Source organism: Pocillopora verrucosa, chromosome 4, assembly GCF_036669915.1.
Source record: "Pocillopora verrucosa isolate sample1 chromosome 4, ASM3666991v2, whole genome shotgun sequence".
NCBI lineage: Eukaryota > Metazoa > Cnidaria > Anthozoa > Scleractinia > Pocilloporidae > Pocillopora > Pocillopora verrucosa.
The window spans coordinates 5,006,778-5,024,277 of NC_089315.1; the positions used below are offsets into that span (position 1 = coordinate 5,006,778).

General features: G+C 37.9%; 1 protein-coding gene across 5 annotated transcripts; it reads left to right on the plus strand.

Moving 5' to 3' along the window:
* The first annotated feature begins 131 nt into the window (after positions 1 to 131).
* On the plus strand, positions 132 to 15,034 carry LOC131794715 (polyunsaturated fatty acid 5-lipoxygenase). Of its 5 annotated transcripts, XM_066166050.1 has the most exons (15): positions 132 to 325; positions 634 to 844; positions 4,870 to 4,945; positions 6,030 to 6,124; positions 6,936 to 6,982; positions 7,876 to 8,207; positions 8,822 to 8,966; positions 9,399 to 9,505; positions 9,871 to 10,057; positions 10,755 to 10,861; positions 11,075 to 11,329; positions 11,752 to 11,858; positions 12,460 to 12,562; positions 13,178 to 13,396; positions 14,167 to 15,034. In XM_066166050.1, exons 4-15 carry the CDS (start codon positions 6,060 to 6,062, stop codon positions 14,398 to 14,400), a joined length of 1,908 nt encoding a protein of 635 aa, XP_066022147.1. In that variant the 5' UTR covers positions 132 to 325; positions 634 to 844; positions 4,870 to 4,945; positions 6,030 to 6,059; the 3' UTR covers positions 14,401 to 15,034. The 5 variants fall into 5 exon arrangements, with proteins under 5 accessions (XP_066022147.1, XP_058968237.2, XP_058968239.2 ...); XM_059112254.2 differs by lacking the exon at positions 4,870 to 4,945; XM_059112256.2 differs by lacking the exons at positions 132 to 325; positions 634 to 844 and adding an exon at positions 3,369 to 3,473.
* The last annotated feature ends 2,466 nt before the right edge of the window (positions 15,035 to 17,500 follow it).

Genomic DNA, 17,500 nt, shown 5'->3' on the forward strand with positions numbered 1-17,500 from the left:
TTGAAGTAATAAAGATGCAAACATAACAATCATAATATCATCATTGTTTTAAAAAAAGAAGGAACATACCTGTCAGAGATCAGATCTTGTCAACGCATTTTTCAAATGACAAAGTACCTCAACTTAATCGTTTTTTGATAACCCTTTGCGCTCGCATACGCTTCAGAAAAGCTCCGGAAATTCAAAGATTCTTTCATTACCGCTAGCTTCTTGGCAAATTCGTACATGGCTTCTTGTTTGAAGAGCTAGTGACGCACTCATTTTGGGCAAATACATCAACTACAGTGAACGGAGGAGGCCGTTAGTGGTTCAGATTTTGAAGAAGGTACAGCGTTATTTCTCCTTATCCGCTGTATACTGATACATAATTTTTTTTTTCTAATAATCTGATAAGCATAAACAAACCCAGTCTCTAAAATGCCCGGCAGTCAGACAAGGTCTAAATGGTCTAAATCTTGGCAGTAAGAAATTGTTTACGTTCGAGAAGTTTGAAAGAACCCTTCAGGGGGAATTCTGAGAAAATTTTTGACTGCTGAGCATGTAGTCCATTTAAGACCGTACCTGGCTGCTGGGCTTCAGACAAGGCCTAATTCGAAACCAAGTGGTAAATTTAAGTTTATTATCTCTGTTTAGCTCCTGGTAACTGTCCTCTGCGGAAAGGCCGTCTTATTTCTGTTGTCGTTTTGCAATTATCCTTGCCGTTTCTGACTGAACAACTTTAAGTGCTGAATAGTGGATAAAGAGACAGAGCATCTGAAGGCTTTCATGCTTCTGATTTAGTTTGTCTTTTGAAAAGAGAAGAAACCAACTAAAAGCCAGCTTTAGTCAGCCTTGCATCTGAAAGGTAAGTACTAGCAAGTCATTTTAGCTTGTAGCACCGTTTAATTGACACTTATCACTGAAAATATTCCACACAAAAATAAACGCATCGCAGAGACGAAGAGCGCGATTGCAGGTAACATATTTAAATGGTAGCTGGTTGTGCGGGTAAAATAGATTTTAGAATCCATTTTTGTCCGCTTTTGACTAAAATTAAATCAGTAGGTGGAAGGTAGCAATTTGCGTCTTCTTGACATAAAGAGAAACTGAATAATGTGTCAACCGTCCACAAAGAGGTTAATAGCGAAAATATTATAGGGTTATGATGTGCTGCAACGCCACAAAGGCAAAAAATACTTGGTTTATCAACCTTTTCGAGATCTAAATTAATCTTCGGTGCTTCAAACATTAAAATATAGGAAAAACGTAACTTGCAAGTGTCATGTTTAAAAGCAGACGGCCACAAAAATTGGCGGACACAAACAGTATAAGGTCAAGCCATACGAATAACGTCTGGCGACATACGTCACTATGTTTCGAGTTGTGACAGTTTTTCGTGTTCCTTTTTCCCCTTTTTGAGCTGCTATTTTAAGTCACGTGTATGGAGAAAATCAAAGCTAGAACTTTATGCAGGGGTGACTTAGTCTTTAGGTTCCAAGATATATTTATATTTTTTCTTTAACTCAATAATCCTCCGTTTCCGGTTACGATCAGTAGCTGGAGGTTAGATGAAATCCCTTTCAATTAAATTTTTCATGACTACCGAGGTAACAGATCAAACAGATGGAGATTCAATTAAAATTCAGTAGTTCAAACTGTTGCTTTCATTGTCGAGTTCCTTTATATAAATTTTCTTTCGGTAGCGGAAGTTTTTGTAAACATTCTTCTGAACTAAAATAAGTTTCTTCCCAGCGCCCGTCAATCTTTTGACATCTACTTGAATTTAAAATATTCGCTTACTTGAGCATATACATGTGCTAAGAGTGATAATTGGTCAAGGGTTATTTTGAATACAGAAGATCTTTGTTCCAGTCTGTTTCTTCACAAAATAATTTACAATATCAAATGTAGTCGAACCTATTGTAAGCGCTCACTCACGGAAAATGGCGGGGTGACCGCTTATAGAGGTTCCACAGATTAAGTGTATTATAAAAAAACCATAAACAACACCACTTTATGGTATAATTGACCACTTGGTGTATAGAATCTCGCTCATAAACACTACTTTCTTTGATGTGGGGAGAGAAACGTGGATCAAAAATTACTTGAAGTAATAAAGTTAGTTTTATTTTAGTGGTTCCACTTTCAGTGACCGTTCAATACAGTACAATTTAAAAACCCAATACCTGCTGCAGATATTGGGTCTTCATGGGAACGTCACGCGCTTTTGCATATCAGCTGACTGTATACTCTCGACCAAGCAGAATTTTCATAGTAAGTCTAATGCAGAAAAATAGAATTTATCAAAAGCGAGGTGTCACTGGTGATCAGAAATCTGTTACGCAGTTACCCAAAAGTGAATCGAGGCAAATTGTTATTTCAGAGAAATACACATGTATGCAGCTGAAAACGGGCCAATGTCCACATATGTTACTCATCAAAGTATGATAATCGTTGAGTAGACATTTGTGATTGTAATTTACGATAATTTTTCCGTCTTGAATACTTCACTTTAAGCCCTCTTCAAAATTGCATCTGAAATTCAAATTAAAACGATGTAAATGACAACTTTTTTATAAATTTGTGTTCGCTATTTGTAACGATTATCTATGGTACAAGTCTCAGTTTTTCTCCATTAACGAAACAAATTACTCGATCAACAAAATATGCAAACACTTTTTCTCTTTATATTGCCTTTATCATCGTTTCATTAAAAATGCAAATTCAAAACCGCCAAAAGACGATATCGGTTAGAATCGTTTCGTTTACTTCAAGTTATTTTCTTGGAATAAATATTTTTCATAACGTGTTTTATTAAGACGGAGTATCTATCTCTCAAGCACCAATTCAGCAGAACGAATTCACGGCTGATAAATCTGCTCCATAAGCTACATTATCGGACACAAAAATGAGCCAAGGCAAGAGATTAACAGAGAATCGACAGATGAAATGAGTCTGCTACCTGCGCAAAATAGAATTAAAACTGTTATGTTTCATAATTTGACCGGGTTAAGCTGGTGAAATGTTGGTGTTTGCCCTGCAATTCATTTTTTGACGATCATTTCGGAGAATTCTCTAATTACTTACCACATTTACGATAAAAAATAGAATTGTAATATTTTTTAAAAAGCTGACTAAAATTGGACAGATCTCTTTGATCGTTTGTTTCCTTGCTCGCGAAAACAATTTATCGGTAATATGCGGAGGGTTCTAAAAGAAATATTTTAGTGTTAATTTTCACAAGACTGCTCATCGGTACTAATTCATGATTGTAATCAAACAGCATGTGACATGCAGTTGTTTAAATAGTTAGAGATATCAAGAGGATAAGTAAGTTGTAGTTTATTCATTCTCTTTCAAAGACTTAGTGTAATAGAGGGTGCGTTATTGAAGGTGTTTGATCGAGATTTCTACGATTTCTGGCCGAGAACTGAGCTGACCTCGTTTTACAAACACTACGAAAACTTCTGCAGCGGAACAACACCGTATTGCAGGTATAGGAGGAGGCCTTTTGTAAGAGTAGGTATAATGTAGAACCAGTTGATAGTTTCAGTAAGATAGAAAAACACCCGAAAGGTAAAGATATATCAAGAGAGAACAAGGAAAGCCGCAGATGGAGAAGATGGTTCGGGATTGCTACTGCCGAGATCCAGAAAGCATTATTCATCCTCCCTGCTCGCCCTGAGCGACTGACAAGAATATTTTCATGCCATTTATTTGTCATGCAGTCGATTGGTTAAAAAAAAAAGAAAGAAAAGGAAAGGAAAATATCAGAGAAATTAATATTTTGGGAGTTTACCCCTAAATTTTAAAGGCTAATGCGGTTGTAAGCTGCATATGGCTGTCAAAGATATTGTCTCAATGGGGTGATAGCTTTTACGGCTAACGGTTAAATATTCGCAAATTTGCGTCTAACGTGGTTTTCAAAATTTTTTCTTACGGTTAACTTTTTTACACTAATGGTTAATATTTGTGAATTTTTACGCTTAACGGCTAAATTTTATGGCTGTTTTACGGCTATCGGTTAAACCCTTTGAGACCCTCGAAGAAAATTCTGCCTACTACGTTTTTAGAGTTCCGCACCTCGTTTGCATCGTGTACTATACATAAATTTCTTTTCAATCGCTCGATGGACTCCGCAGGGAACGAGGGATTAATAGCAGTTTTGACACTTTTGCAAATGCTAAGGTTAAACGATATCCCTCTTCCTGTTAAAAACGTTCTGACATATGATTTTGAAAGCAATTAGAATACTCTTCTAAAAGAGCACGAAAAGCAATAACTTTTGTATTGTTTTCGAAAATGTATGAATTTAGTTTCCTACTTTTCTTCGAATGGAAAATACGAAGTCTGGCGGATTTGGTAAAGAAACAGATTACAGCTCTATTGTTTCTGAGTGAAACTCTTCCAGGAATTGCCAAAAGTGTACTTACATGGATATGGCAACGAAGATACCATATTCTAGCCATGGAATTCATATAGATAACATGAATGAAAATGTACAATTCACTTACTAAACAAATAATACAATTCTATGTACAGAGCCAGGTGTGATACGAAAAAGAATAAGAATTTTTTTTCATAAAGAAATCGAAGAGGAGGTTCTCAAACGTTCAGCGTCTATTTTGGCTTTCCTTGAACATAGAGCTTTTTATTTCAAGCAGTGATTCCTCGCCTTTAGGTAAAGTTAGGGATGGAAGACAAATGATAACTAACGGTATTGAAAAAATGTTAATGAGTGCTAATTGAAAAAAAAAAAAAAAAAAAAAAAAAGTTTCAAATGTAGGATATTGCATCATAATTTTTGTTATTTTCGCGTATTCAGTTTCTACTTTTTAAGCGTTTCGGTGGCATTCAAATCTTTAATTTTTTTTTCTTTTTTTTTTACAGACGATTGTCACAAAGTGGTTATTTTTTTACTGTCTCAGAAAAGATTATCCTTCCATTGAATTCTATAGGATTAGTGGTAAGTAGACAGTATAGTCCCAGCAGTTTGAGTGCGAAAAAAAATTGCAGAAATCGAATCAGTGGTTTAAAAGCTCCTCCAAACATTTCTGTCGTTTCAGCGCAAACCGAAAATTTATCGCAAGGTAATTTTATTAACTGTTAAGTTCAGTGTGAAATTTCATGAGAGGTCAAATGTGATCAGACTATGAGTCCTTTAGTTAAAGTTTATGGTACATTATTAAGTTGATCACATTTTCAGTTATTGTGAGCAATGATATTTTTTCACAGCACGTTTCAAAACGCAGTTAAAAAACACAAAATGCTAGTTAAAAATAATTTCTTCCACCAGATGTAAGAAATAAGAAATTGACCCTCGTCAGTGGATTCCAAACAAGTACGACAGAAATAGACAATGAGACAAAACCAAATTCATTAGTTCCCAATTTAGCCATAAGTTATTCTTTGAACTTCTCAAAACCCTCTTAGCGACTTCAAAACCTCAGAAAAGAGGCACGAGAACTCAAAAGTAGAAGAAGAAGGGTCCATTGCCCTCTTTCTCCTTGAGTATTTTTTATGAGAGGGAAAGATATGGCAGGTTTATATAGCAGGGAAAAAATTGCGTGACGGTGAAAACTTCCATGACGGCCCGTGACACAATTTCAGATCAATTGACTCATCAAACCATTTCATGCTGGTGAAAGCCATATGGCTCCCATATGTTCTATAAAAATGTTATTCATCTGGTGTGCAAATTTCTCACACAAGATACTACTCATATACTCATCAGTTCCCAGGAGTCTCCAGTCGTAATTGACAAACGATGTTATGTATTATAATGTTTGGCATGGTCGATATTTGATGAATAGAGAACTTTTTCCGTGTGTACATATCTTCATTGGACATCTCATCTCTTACACTTATCGACCAATCAGAGCGTTGGCAGAGTTTCAGTTATTCATACCAGTATATATCGGATTTTGTGTTGCTTAGACCGCACACCAGGATTTGCATTTGCAGTGTTTATGTAAGGGTTCATTTTAGTTTTTACCCCTTCACATTTATCTCGCCGTTTGTAACAACGCGCCCATTTTTTTTTCTTACAGTATAGTTTCGAGACTAATCGGAGCATTTTGATGTTCATAATGCTGTTGCAAATAATGACCCTCCTCCTGCTGGCCGGAGTGGCATCAGAACAAAGGTAAGCGGCACCGCAACATCAACACATTTCAATATCTATCTTGAAATGCAGTCCAAAAGTAAAGATCTCCCACGTCCGAAAAGAGGTTTGATGAGAAAACAAGGGCGAAATATCTTTTCTTAGACGTATCCAACAAACAAATACAATCCAGGGGCCTTTCTGATGAAGAAGAAGGACAGGAAGTGACTATGAAAAAGGTCAGAAAGTGAAATGATGCATTCAACAGTTATTTACCTAACGGGAAGGCCAAACCGCCGTTTGTAAATGAATACTCTGCTCTAGAGTTCCTTGAATCTTACCCTCTGATATACCACTTCTGCTTGTGGAGACAGAAGAGAACAGATCTTTAAGGATAATTCGATAAAAACTTTGTTTAGACATAAATTTGTCTATAAATTCTTCCTGTTGGAAACCCCTGTATGGCAGTGGCACACCCCGCTGGTATGCATGCATGATGTACATCTCTTGGCTTCGTGATTCCCAGAAAAATGTTTTGTTATGCAGAATCAATATTACTTTAAAATACGAATAAAATATTTGTGTTTAGTCAAATATCCGGATTTACTGATTACAAATACTGCATGCGCCTTCAATCTTTGCGATCAGCGTGCCTGAGTGCAGATGTTTTCTTTCACAGTACATTTAATATCTAAAAGTGACCCCTGGCTCCATAAAAATGGATAAAGTGAATTAATCTACACAATCTGGAGATGTTGGTTGAAGGACTTCCATAAATCCTCTTTGAATTTTCCGCGTCAAAAGAAATAATTCCAAGCTTATCTTTTTTTTCGTTTGTCTGTTGCTTCACCAGCGTCGAAGAAAATCACGGACGAAGAAGACAAGCAAGGCAAGCTGGAGGTAAACGTTTCGAACATGAATCAGTATGCATATTCTCCATACAATCATTTACACGTTCCCTATGTTACTCAAAAGGAGAACTTGTCTATCTAACAAGATTTTCTTCAGCTGGTGATCATTTTCTTTATTCTCAAGACCCCAGTGTTTGTTTCAGGACTGATACTGTAGGGAGAAATTAGACGCCAGTCACTCTCAGGGATAATGAGTTAAAAGCGGTACTAATCCTTCGACTCACAGAAGTTATCCATCCTAAAAAATCATTGCATTACCTGGCAGAAAGGTTATTTCAGCCAGGGTGTGATATCTCGATAGAAATCCAGTTCTCTTAGCCAAGAGTTTCAACAATTTGTTCCACAAGCGGCTGTCGATGGTGTAATTGGCGGCCGTGTCCGAAAATGGGCCGTGAGGCGAAAGCCCAAACACGAGGTCCTGCTCGCGCGATAAAAAGATGGCCTTAAAGGGGGCTTATAGGCAGTGGCAGATCGCTGGTAACTCGTATTCATTGAAAAATATGTGTGGAAATGCGTAGGAGCTTAATAAATTCCTGATCAGATCTTGGGATTTGCTTGATTTCTTCATAAAAATCATTCACACTTTTTGTTGTGCGAGTACATTGTAAATTGTACATAAATTGACGTTTCGAGCGTTAGCCCTTCGTCAGAGCAATTGACGAGGGGCTAACGTTCGAAACATCAGGCTTTAAACTCTTTGCGGTGGCCAATTTACGTTTTCAACTCAGTTGCTAACACTAAATTGCTTGCTTGTCACACAGTTGGTTATGGATTGGTATATCCTTGTGATAATTAAATTGTTATATATAATAGCGATCAATAATGAAAAATCAAATTAAAGTTTAGTTATCACGCCATCTTTCTCTCGCGTCTTCTTCTTAGGGGGGTTAAATTGCCCCATTGGTCTTCCTCAGAAATCTACCGACGAATGCCGAGATATTCGCGAAAAAGACTTGGAAGTCCAGAGGGGAATTTATCAACTGGCAGTACGCGAACCTTTGCCTATGCCATTAGTTAATATGAGCGCGTTAACACTCATCCAATTGCTTTCACAAGACGAGTTTGCAAAGGAACAGTTTAATGGTTACGTTGGTATGCTGAGGAAAAACAAAGGCTTCACCGCACAGTGGAAAAAGCAACATCCTGGAGAGATTACAGAGTTCCAGGATTATGCAAATATTTTTAACGATTTTAGAAGTACATTGGGAGATGATGTAAGTAATAAATGGTTTTAAAAGGAAGCCGTTTACTTGGGATAATAAAATGGTATCGAGATCTCGGCCGATAGCTCGCCGGTAGTTGGCAGAGAATTGGTCGACAGCATGACCGTCCAATCGACCATCCACCGACGGTCGGTCAGCCATTGGCCGACTGTAGAACAACAATCAGCCGATAGACGATTGACTATTGGCTGATTTATTAAGTGACATATTAACAAAGGCTGCCTGTGGTACACAAAATCCTTAAATTCTGGAGAGATTTTATTCCAAGTTAATTGAACCACAATCAATCATTGTTCGTTGAGAACTAGATTTCATTATATACGTAACCAGCTTGAAGCATTCAAAACGTAAGAAATGGAGTTAAGAATGGTCTACATTTTGTAATTGATGATGTATTTGTCGCGAGCATTACTTGCTAAAAAGAAGTTCTCCAATCATTCCTTTCAAATCTTGGGAATCTTCATTTCCTCATTACTCAAAGCCTAAATGAATTAAAATGTCTTTTAGAGGAAATCAAAGACTAAATATTCAAATGCCTAAAAAGTTCGCCCAAGTGGGATATAACCTTCATCGTTATTTTGATTGCACCATTTTTTTAACTACAGGGAAGTACTGGGTTCTATCGGTACGTCACGAATGTCGAGCCATTTCAGAATATTCTGGAGGACTGGAGAGAGGATGATATGTTCACTGAGCAGAGGCTAAGTGGCTGTAATCCCATGGTGCTTCGCAGGGTGACAGAAGATTCATGTAAGTTTAATTTGTGCCCCTAAAAGTGAAGAGGAGTGTTAAGTTTAGGCTAGCCTGCTTTGCTGACTGTTTCGTGGATGTTTAAAGCATCGGAACAACGAAATGACGCTTTGAGTGGCCTAAAAATCCGTTAGCCAGTTTTCTGTCTTTTTTTTAACTGAAAGTTACTCATTTCTTTGAAGAGTACTCAGAATCGTTATTTCTGGAATTTCTTGATTTCACCAAGTCGCCGTCACAAAGTTTTTTTTTCAGAAATATTTTCCGCTCCAAGGATTTTACGATAGGGTTTTCTTTCGGCACTCTGATTTCTTTATATTAACACTAGTAGTTTGTGTAAGCGTCATTTACCTCCATCCACAGCTCTTAGCCCCTATCCTCTGCTTATTGGTTATAACAATGTTCAGTAGGAGCTGGGTACTATTGTATTTTTAGCTGAAGTAGGTCTCAGATGGTCAGAGTTGGTCAAGACACTTAGTCCAAGCTACGACTGGGAAAAGGCGATACAGGCTGCGATGGAAACAGATGAATCGTTAGCACAGGTTTGTCTGCTACATTTCGAGCTTGTTTCTTGTAATCAAGGTCAATGTGGATCAAACGAAAGGGCACTGCGCTGCTTAAAACAGTACAAATAAACATTTTTTGGTTGGGACATCACTTTCCTCTCTCTGAGAGAGAATTTATTAAGTCTTCAAGTGCATGGGTTTGAATTCTGAGCTAATTAAACTGCATTTAATAATTAAAAGTTCAAGTTCAGAGGTAAATTAATGAGAAATTTAACTCTGATGAGAGACTTCATATGTGATGCTCCATTTTCTTTGACTTGATAAAAGGTAGACAATTAAAAGGTGGTGTATTTGGCGTAAATAACTCATTCATCCTTATGATTTAACTCAATTACTCTCAGGCTATAAAGAATGGCGATGTTTATGTTCTGCGATATGAAATGTTTGATGACATGGCTACCTTCCCTGATTATTCTGAGAAGCGACCGGGTCGCACAATGTGGCCGTCGAAATCACCAATAGCTTTGTTTGCCCTGAACAAGGAAAAACGACTACGAGCAGCAGCAATTCAGACCGATTACAAGCCAGGTTGGGCATATTGTTAAGAACCCTCTGAATCAAGATCTCATTATAAATCTTCCCTCTAGTTGCCGAAATATTCTTAAAAAGCAGTGAATAAAAAAAGGGACTGATTCACGGCACAGTAAAAGTTTCACCCAGTTCAGTCGATAAATAATGACGCACAACACTTCTAAGGAAGGGGTGGGAGGGGAACTTCAATGTTATAAAGATCGAAACGCTCCATCAACACCCGTTTCTACTCTTAATTCGCGCACATAGGAACTTGATGGTCACATTTGCAACGAGGGCATTGAAATATTGATGTTGTCTATCGGAGTATGGAATACCAGAATGAAGACCCCTTTACAGGATATAAGTTGGCACTAAGGGTAGAGTTTGTATTCAAGCTTATAGGCCCTCCAAGCCGGAGCTTATCCCGGTTTTCAAGCGGCGTGAAGTGACTAAGAGAATTATTACTTCTCCCTGGATGAGGGTCCGATGCTAGTTTGTTGCAAGGATGAGTAGAATCTGCCAAGTATTTAATGGCTTGAATACGGAAGTAACAGCTAATCGTCTGAATGTGGATAGCCCTGGAAAGAATTGTTGTCGATGTCTCTGCTAGGATCCTCTATACGATTACCTTCTGCCTACTGATAAAACTTTTTAAAGGGTCAAAGCAATTTACATACTTATTTATTCTTCTATTCTGATTTTTTGTCACCAGATTCGCCCGTTTTCGCCCCTAGTGATGGTGGGTCCTGGATGTTGGCCAGACAGGTTGTCCAGGCAACAGATTACACGCACAGCCAGATGATAGAACATCTTCTAAAGGTCAGGAGTCGTCGTTTCCGTCGTTATTGTCGTAATAAATATTTTGGTAACATTACTATTATTATTATTATTATGTTATCATCATCATCATTGTTATGTTTATTGTATATACCATCATTACAACAAGCAGCTGGTCCTGCGAGAATTATTTCGCTCTTAGAGCTTTCAAAACAATTTCAAACTTCTTCATGATTGAATTTTAATGGCCCTTAGGTCCATCTTTTGGCAGAACCCTTTTGCGTGGTCATGCACCGTCACCTTTCCTCTCAGCACCCGCTGAATGAGCTCCTCAAGTACCACTGTAGGGGCCTTTTAGCCACAAACACCTTGGGCTCACCATCGCTGGTCAACGAAGGTGGTTACATGGACATTCTGACCGCCATAGGCCACAAAGGAACCATACTACTCTTGGAGCGAGGCTACAAGACGTTGGGTTGGAAAGACACAGATTTTCATCAGGACATAAAGGTAGCAAATAAGATTATCTTTGCCTTTTCGGAAAAAGAAAGAAAAAAATCGAATTAATTCCCTGTCCATACGAGGGGTGCGTCGTCTTGGCTTGAACTATCGGGAAATAAACTTTAAAAAGACCTTTACAGGTATTTCTTTAGGTGTTAAATTTCTGTTTGGTATATACTCGTCTTGAGAGTACAAAAGACACACCGTAATAGCTTAGATGAATTCAAAGCACGTAGGGTACTTGAAACTCAAGCCAAGATATAACTAACCTTACTCTAAATATCTCGAGCTCTCTTGGAGCGATTGAATGAATGAATACATTAAAAACAGTTTTATCTTATCCACAACCCCTCTAATTTCAAATTCTTACCTTACTCCGTGAAGCGATAGCAATCTTCAGGCAATGAAAAAAAAAGCATTTCTCTCTTCAGAAACGGGGCCTTGATGACAAAATCAAATTTCCTTACTTTCCGTATCGCGATGACAACAGATTGTTACTGATGGCAATATCAAGAATGGTGGAGGATTACATTTGGGTGTAAGTTAAAACATGAAAGCGAATTTTAATTTGCACTTATCCGTTCTTATTCCCATTCTCCTCTATGAACAAGAAAACCGTATTTCATAACTGTTTTTACCAATCTCTTGCATCTACTCAATTTGATGTAGATTCATCATCAGAATGTCAACTTCGCCAAAATAAATACCTATTTTAACCTTTGAGAACTATGTCAAGAAATTCTAAGCTATTATTTTGGTCCATGAATACCGTGCTCAACTGGAGGGAAATCTTTTGTCAAGGTAAACAAAATATGACGAAAGAAGAACAAATAAAAACTGAACTGTATGAATGTTAGGTATGGCAACAAGAAACAAAGATAACAAATTGAAAGTTTCTTACCTCAAAGGAAAGGACATTAATCCTATTTCGATTTTAAACACAATGAAGATAGTGAAAAAGAAGATTGACTTCTCTCCGTACAGAAGCTCAGTGACAGATAGAGCCATCCTTTCTCAGAAACAAAGCCGACACACGGGCAACAGCATAATGTACCCGTAACAGCCAAGATTCAGTGACATAAAAATAAAAAAATCAAAATAATGAAAAAATATCCGATGGCATGATCATTTTCTTTCAGTTTTTACAAACGAGACAGGGATGTCCAGGAGGACGAAGAGTTACAAGCCTATGTAAATGAGTTATCTATTGAGGGGACTGGACCGAATGGTGGATCTGGCCAGGTAATGAAAAGACATGGAGTGGACCACAACCGGAAGCTTTTAGTTTGCATTCACTACGAGAGCCTGGTATTAATTATCCAGCCTCTAAATTTGCTACCAATAAATGTAGATAAAATACTGGAGCCCGTATACTACAAGGTAATCGGTAGCAAAAGTAATTGTTAAGGGTGAAAATAGGTCAAGAGCCCCCCCTAACCACTATCATGGGCTAAGGGCGTAGCTAAGGGGAGGATGTGGGGTCCTGGGGTTTCCCGTGGACCCCCCTCCCTTTGCAGGTCTTTTTTGTCACATTAAGTAAAACACGGCGTGGTGGTCGACCTCGCAATCTGATGAGTACCCTCTGTTTGACACAGTGTGATCCCCCCTCTGAAAATCCTGGTTACGCCCTTATAGGCGATACCAACATTGAATTATTACAACCTTGGTTGAAACGCCAATCATTCTTCTTATAACAGCTGAAACCTGCTAAACCTAAAATAAGCTTAAAACTGCTTAAGGTGATCATTTTTTCCTAAAGATATGTATGCAAGACTTTCCAAATAAATTCTTGGCGTTGGTCTCCGTTTCGAGAGGGACTCGTTTATCAATCTTTGTTTTTCTCATCTTGTACGATAGGTTAAAGACTTTCCGGCCGTGTTAGAGACTAAGAGCGAACTTATAGACGTGATAACGAGGTTGCTGTGGTTGTTAAGCGTGAAGCATTCTACGGTAAATTATCCCGTGAGTGACTACGGAGCCTTTACACCTGTCTTGCCAACCAAGCTTTATAATGACACCAGTGTACCGCCAGGAGTGTTCTCCGAGTTGAATTTACCAAATCGCAACATATCCCTTGTAAGTATTTCTAGCCAATCAGTCATTCGATTGATCGATCCATTTCTCTTATTACAAATTAATGGTGTTACAGACGGTGTGTATTGGGCATTTGTTTCATCAGTAATTCAGTTATAAGCAGGACTATTAATCTTGGAGAAATTTGTCAGAGAGTCTTTCAGACTGTCAATACGTCTAGTGGTCAGGAAGTTAGAGAGCCGATCTGAATGATAGTCACAGGTTAGTCACTCAATCGTTTGGTCGATTGAATGGCAAAAAAAAACTTTCTTTACAATGATAAGAAATACGAAAAGTGGTGTCAGTTAGTCAGACAGGCTGTTTGATCGTCAGGAAGTCAGGCGGCCCAACTGACAGATAGTCACACGTCATGATCAGTCAGTCAATCGGTTGATCGATTGAACGGCAAATTAAAAAATTTTTCCTCAAATACGAAATAAGAAAAGAGAAGAAATAGGGCAGGTATCTCACGAATTTTCAACTCCTCTCCTTAAAATGGAGGCCTTTCTCAAGATCTTGACTGTTACTCCCTTTACTTCCGCATAGATAGAAATGTAGACTACTAATCAGATGGGAGGATATTCTCATCTTTTTCTTTTGTTAGTTAGTTAGAAATTTTATCTTAAGAGCGATTCTAGTTTTCTAAAGAGCTTTATCTCAAGTAAAGATGGCCATGTACGCGAGTTATTCAATTCTCTCCAATTTAAACCATTTAATTTCCTTCAAGCCTTTCACCCTGCACATGTGCTAACAACCTCTTTTGTTCCCTATAGGCCCAGATCGAGGTAGCTATGAACGTGGGAACATATCATTATGACACGTTATTTGATTACTACGGGCAGCTCAAGAATCCAGCAGCAAAGCAAGTGGTTAGGTTTTATTTCTATTACCTTAAGTATGCCGTTAGTCCCAGGCTTAAGTTCAGGAACTATCGGAGACTTAAGGCTGGCCATCTCACTTATCCATATCTACAACATCCTTGGATTCCAAACGGAGTCCAGACATGAATAATAGACAGTTAGAATAAGTTACATTTAAAAGTTAAATGCGGGTATATTTTAGGAATGACAAATGTATTCTTCGTCGATGTGGTGAAGCTCAACTTTTTGATCTGTTACAGACTCGGTCACCTCAAAATTTGACTGTTGTTACAGGTCATTTCAAAAAGCTAATTGTTTTAACCTCTATCTTCTTGTGTACGCTGTGTAATGGCGGATAGCTAATGAGAAAATGGATTGAAAATATGATGACATGCCACCTTAATAGAGATATGGAGTCACAACCAGCTCAACTTTAGTGTCTGCGTCCGCTCAGCAGACGTGTCTGCTGACTACGGCTGTGTCTTACAGTAAATATGGGAAGTAAAAATTTAAAGTATGTTTGTCGTTCTCAAGTTCGCTTAGTACGGGTAATCCAATTATCATTATGTCCTTTTTCATATTTAGGCAATAACGAATGTAACGTATTCAATTGTTACTGAACAGATATCTTATTATCTCTGTTGATTCAAGTGTTCGTGATCTCTAGCTTGGCTGGCTTGTTACAGGCAAGGAAAGTTACACCACTAAAATTGTAAAATGATTTTAACACTTTATTGTAATGAATGATTGTTATGGAATAAACTTGGAATGTCCATGGGAATCAACTGTGCCTTACTTTCTTAATCACTAATTGATATTATTCAAACGATAAATGGATTGATTTTGGCCTAATGTGCTAGCAAGAAACGGCTTAGAAATTTGGCTAATTTGGCCAAACAGTTGTATCTGATTTTGAAATCAGCTTATTCAAACATTTTAAATCATTGGTCACCGAGATAGTAAATGGTGATAACCACTTTTCCAGATAAATACCTTCCAGCGAGTCATAAATGATCTGGTAAACTACGCTTTCCCACAACGGATCTCTCCTAGTCCCTTCCCTTTTTTTTTTTTTTTTCATTTCAATCCTTCTTAGCTCTAAGTTTCCTGTGAATATTAGTCATAAATGAAATATTTCAGAGAAACAGGAAGGTTAATATATAATTAAATTTTCTTGTCGAGTCTTGAAAGGATCATGAAAGAATGGAAAAAGCTTTGAAAACATTCTTGAACTGAGAAACTGACCTCTGCTTCGTGCTCTGTTTGGAAATATTCCACTCAGTCCCTATATTACCAACTTTTTAATTACCGCGTGGCTCATGCTAACTTTGAAGAATAACACTTTGTCGAATGCACCAGAAACAAAGCTTTCAATCAGTTAACCTCTTCATTAGCTAGCCGATCATAATGATAAAAAAATTTTTTACTTCTTCACTTTTTTTTCACACATAAGTCAAAAGACAGTCAAGCCCGGGCTGAAGGTTTAAACATTGCATTTGTCGCACGCAAGATATACATTTCAATGACATTCCACACTCGAGTCTGGCGAAAAGTGGAAAAATTGATTAAATATCCATTCATGAAAGCGTCACTTGCTCAGTGAGTGTGAACGGCACCTTAACGTCAACTGTGTCTCCTACACCAAGTAAGAGCCGTGTGAACGAACCTCTCAGGTGACGCAGTATTAGTTACGCGAGGAGCAGTTGAGGATCTGAGCTCCCTGCAAGACATTGTATGTGACGAATGTTCTCCAGCATCACATTTAAATTGTGGGTAAAAATTTTGAGAATGAAATAAGAGCGCAGAGCATAAGTTTGATCATTAAGGGTGGTTTTCAGATTGAAATCTCATGAAGCAATGAAAAGCTTAACTTAATAGGAAACAGCTGAATGACAAAAAAAGAAATACAAACCTTGAAAATTCAATGTGGCCCATGCAGGATATAGTGTACTTTGGCGAATATTTCAGTTTGCTTTCCGGCGACCAACGAGCCACATGTGCGATGAAGGCCAGCAGCAGAATGCTTTATATGTTTTTTAGGAGATTTTCATACGCACGATTAATTATCGCATCTCCCACGAGATATAGGGTTCGCCTCTCACGCTGGTTAAGTACGTATTTTACATTCTGCGAACGAAAAGTAAAAAACAAGAGATAGTTCTTACACGAAAAGTTGAGAGAATGTACAGAGTCCATGTACAGAGTCTCTTGGAACACTGGTAATAGTTCCTACCAAGAATTCATACACGGGTTGTGCCGCCCGACAGAACCTTGATTTAAGGACTCCTAGTATAACATTGGGAATCCTGAGATCTTGGTGATAAGTCAACGGTTCATATAAATTTCGTTCTCTTCTTTTATTTTTTGTCTCTTTTATCGCGTCTTTTGAGTTTTTTTTCGAAAGTTATAAACGCAAATAAATATAATTTGCGCGTAAAACCAACGGTTGTGCAAGGATAGTGCGTTTTGTGGCAAAAAAATCACTAGAACCGTTCTTTCGGTGGGGCTGTGACGTTCACAGCAAAGTTCGACTCTTAGTTATGTCATTCCCTATTAAATAAAGGAAATAGATCGAAAGCTACACTCTCATGCATGTCCCTCATCAGTTGTCAAATGACAGGCATTCTGTCCAACACACTCAACCTACAAAGGATAAACGTGCCACAATAAACCGCTGCACAATGATAATTGCAGGTGCAAAATAAAGATGGCGAACGAGGAGGAATCAGGAGGTTACCGCTGGTTAAATCAGTACGAAAGAACGTGGTATGTTAGTGTGATATCCTAATATTTATAACTGCCTTATTTTTACGAATCATGTGCATATGTATTTATGTGCGCACGTCCCAAGCCATGGCAGTTATTTTTTTTAAGTACATGCTCGGGATTACCTCATTTGCGCGAAATTATGCATGGCCTCTCCTGTTTTTTTTTCTCCGACTGATCTCGGCTCTCTTTTCCTAGCCTATTAATTACCTTGCTCGTTTTACTACGCTCAAATTTCCGAGCTGCTTAACTGACAAATCAATTTTGAGGGAGGCAAAAACGTAAGAAAGTTTGTCTATCAATTAAATGAAATAACTTTGGGAAGATCTCTGCACAGCATCATACTTTAGCACAACAAAGTCCTGGTCCTAAAGAAAATCTATTTTTTCGCCATTTTTTTTTTATTTATCCTACCATCTACATAACAAAGTCGTGGGGTGGGTGGAATCTTAGTATAACTTTAACAGTATAGATGTTTTTG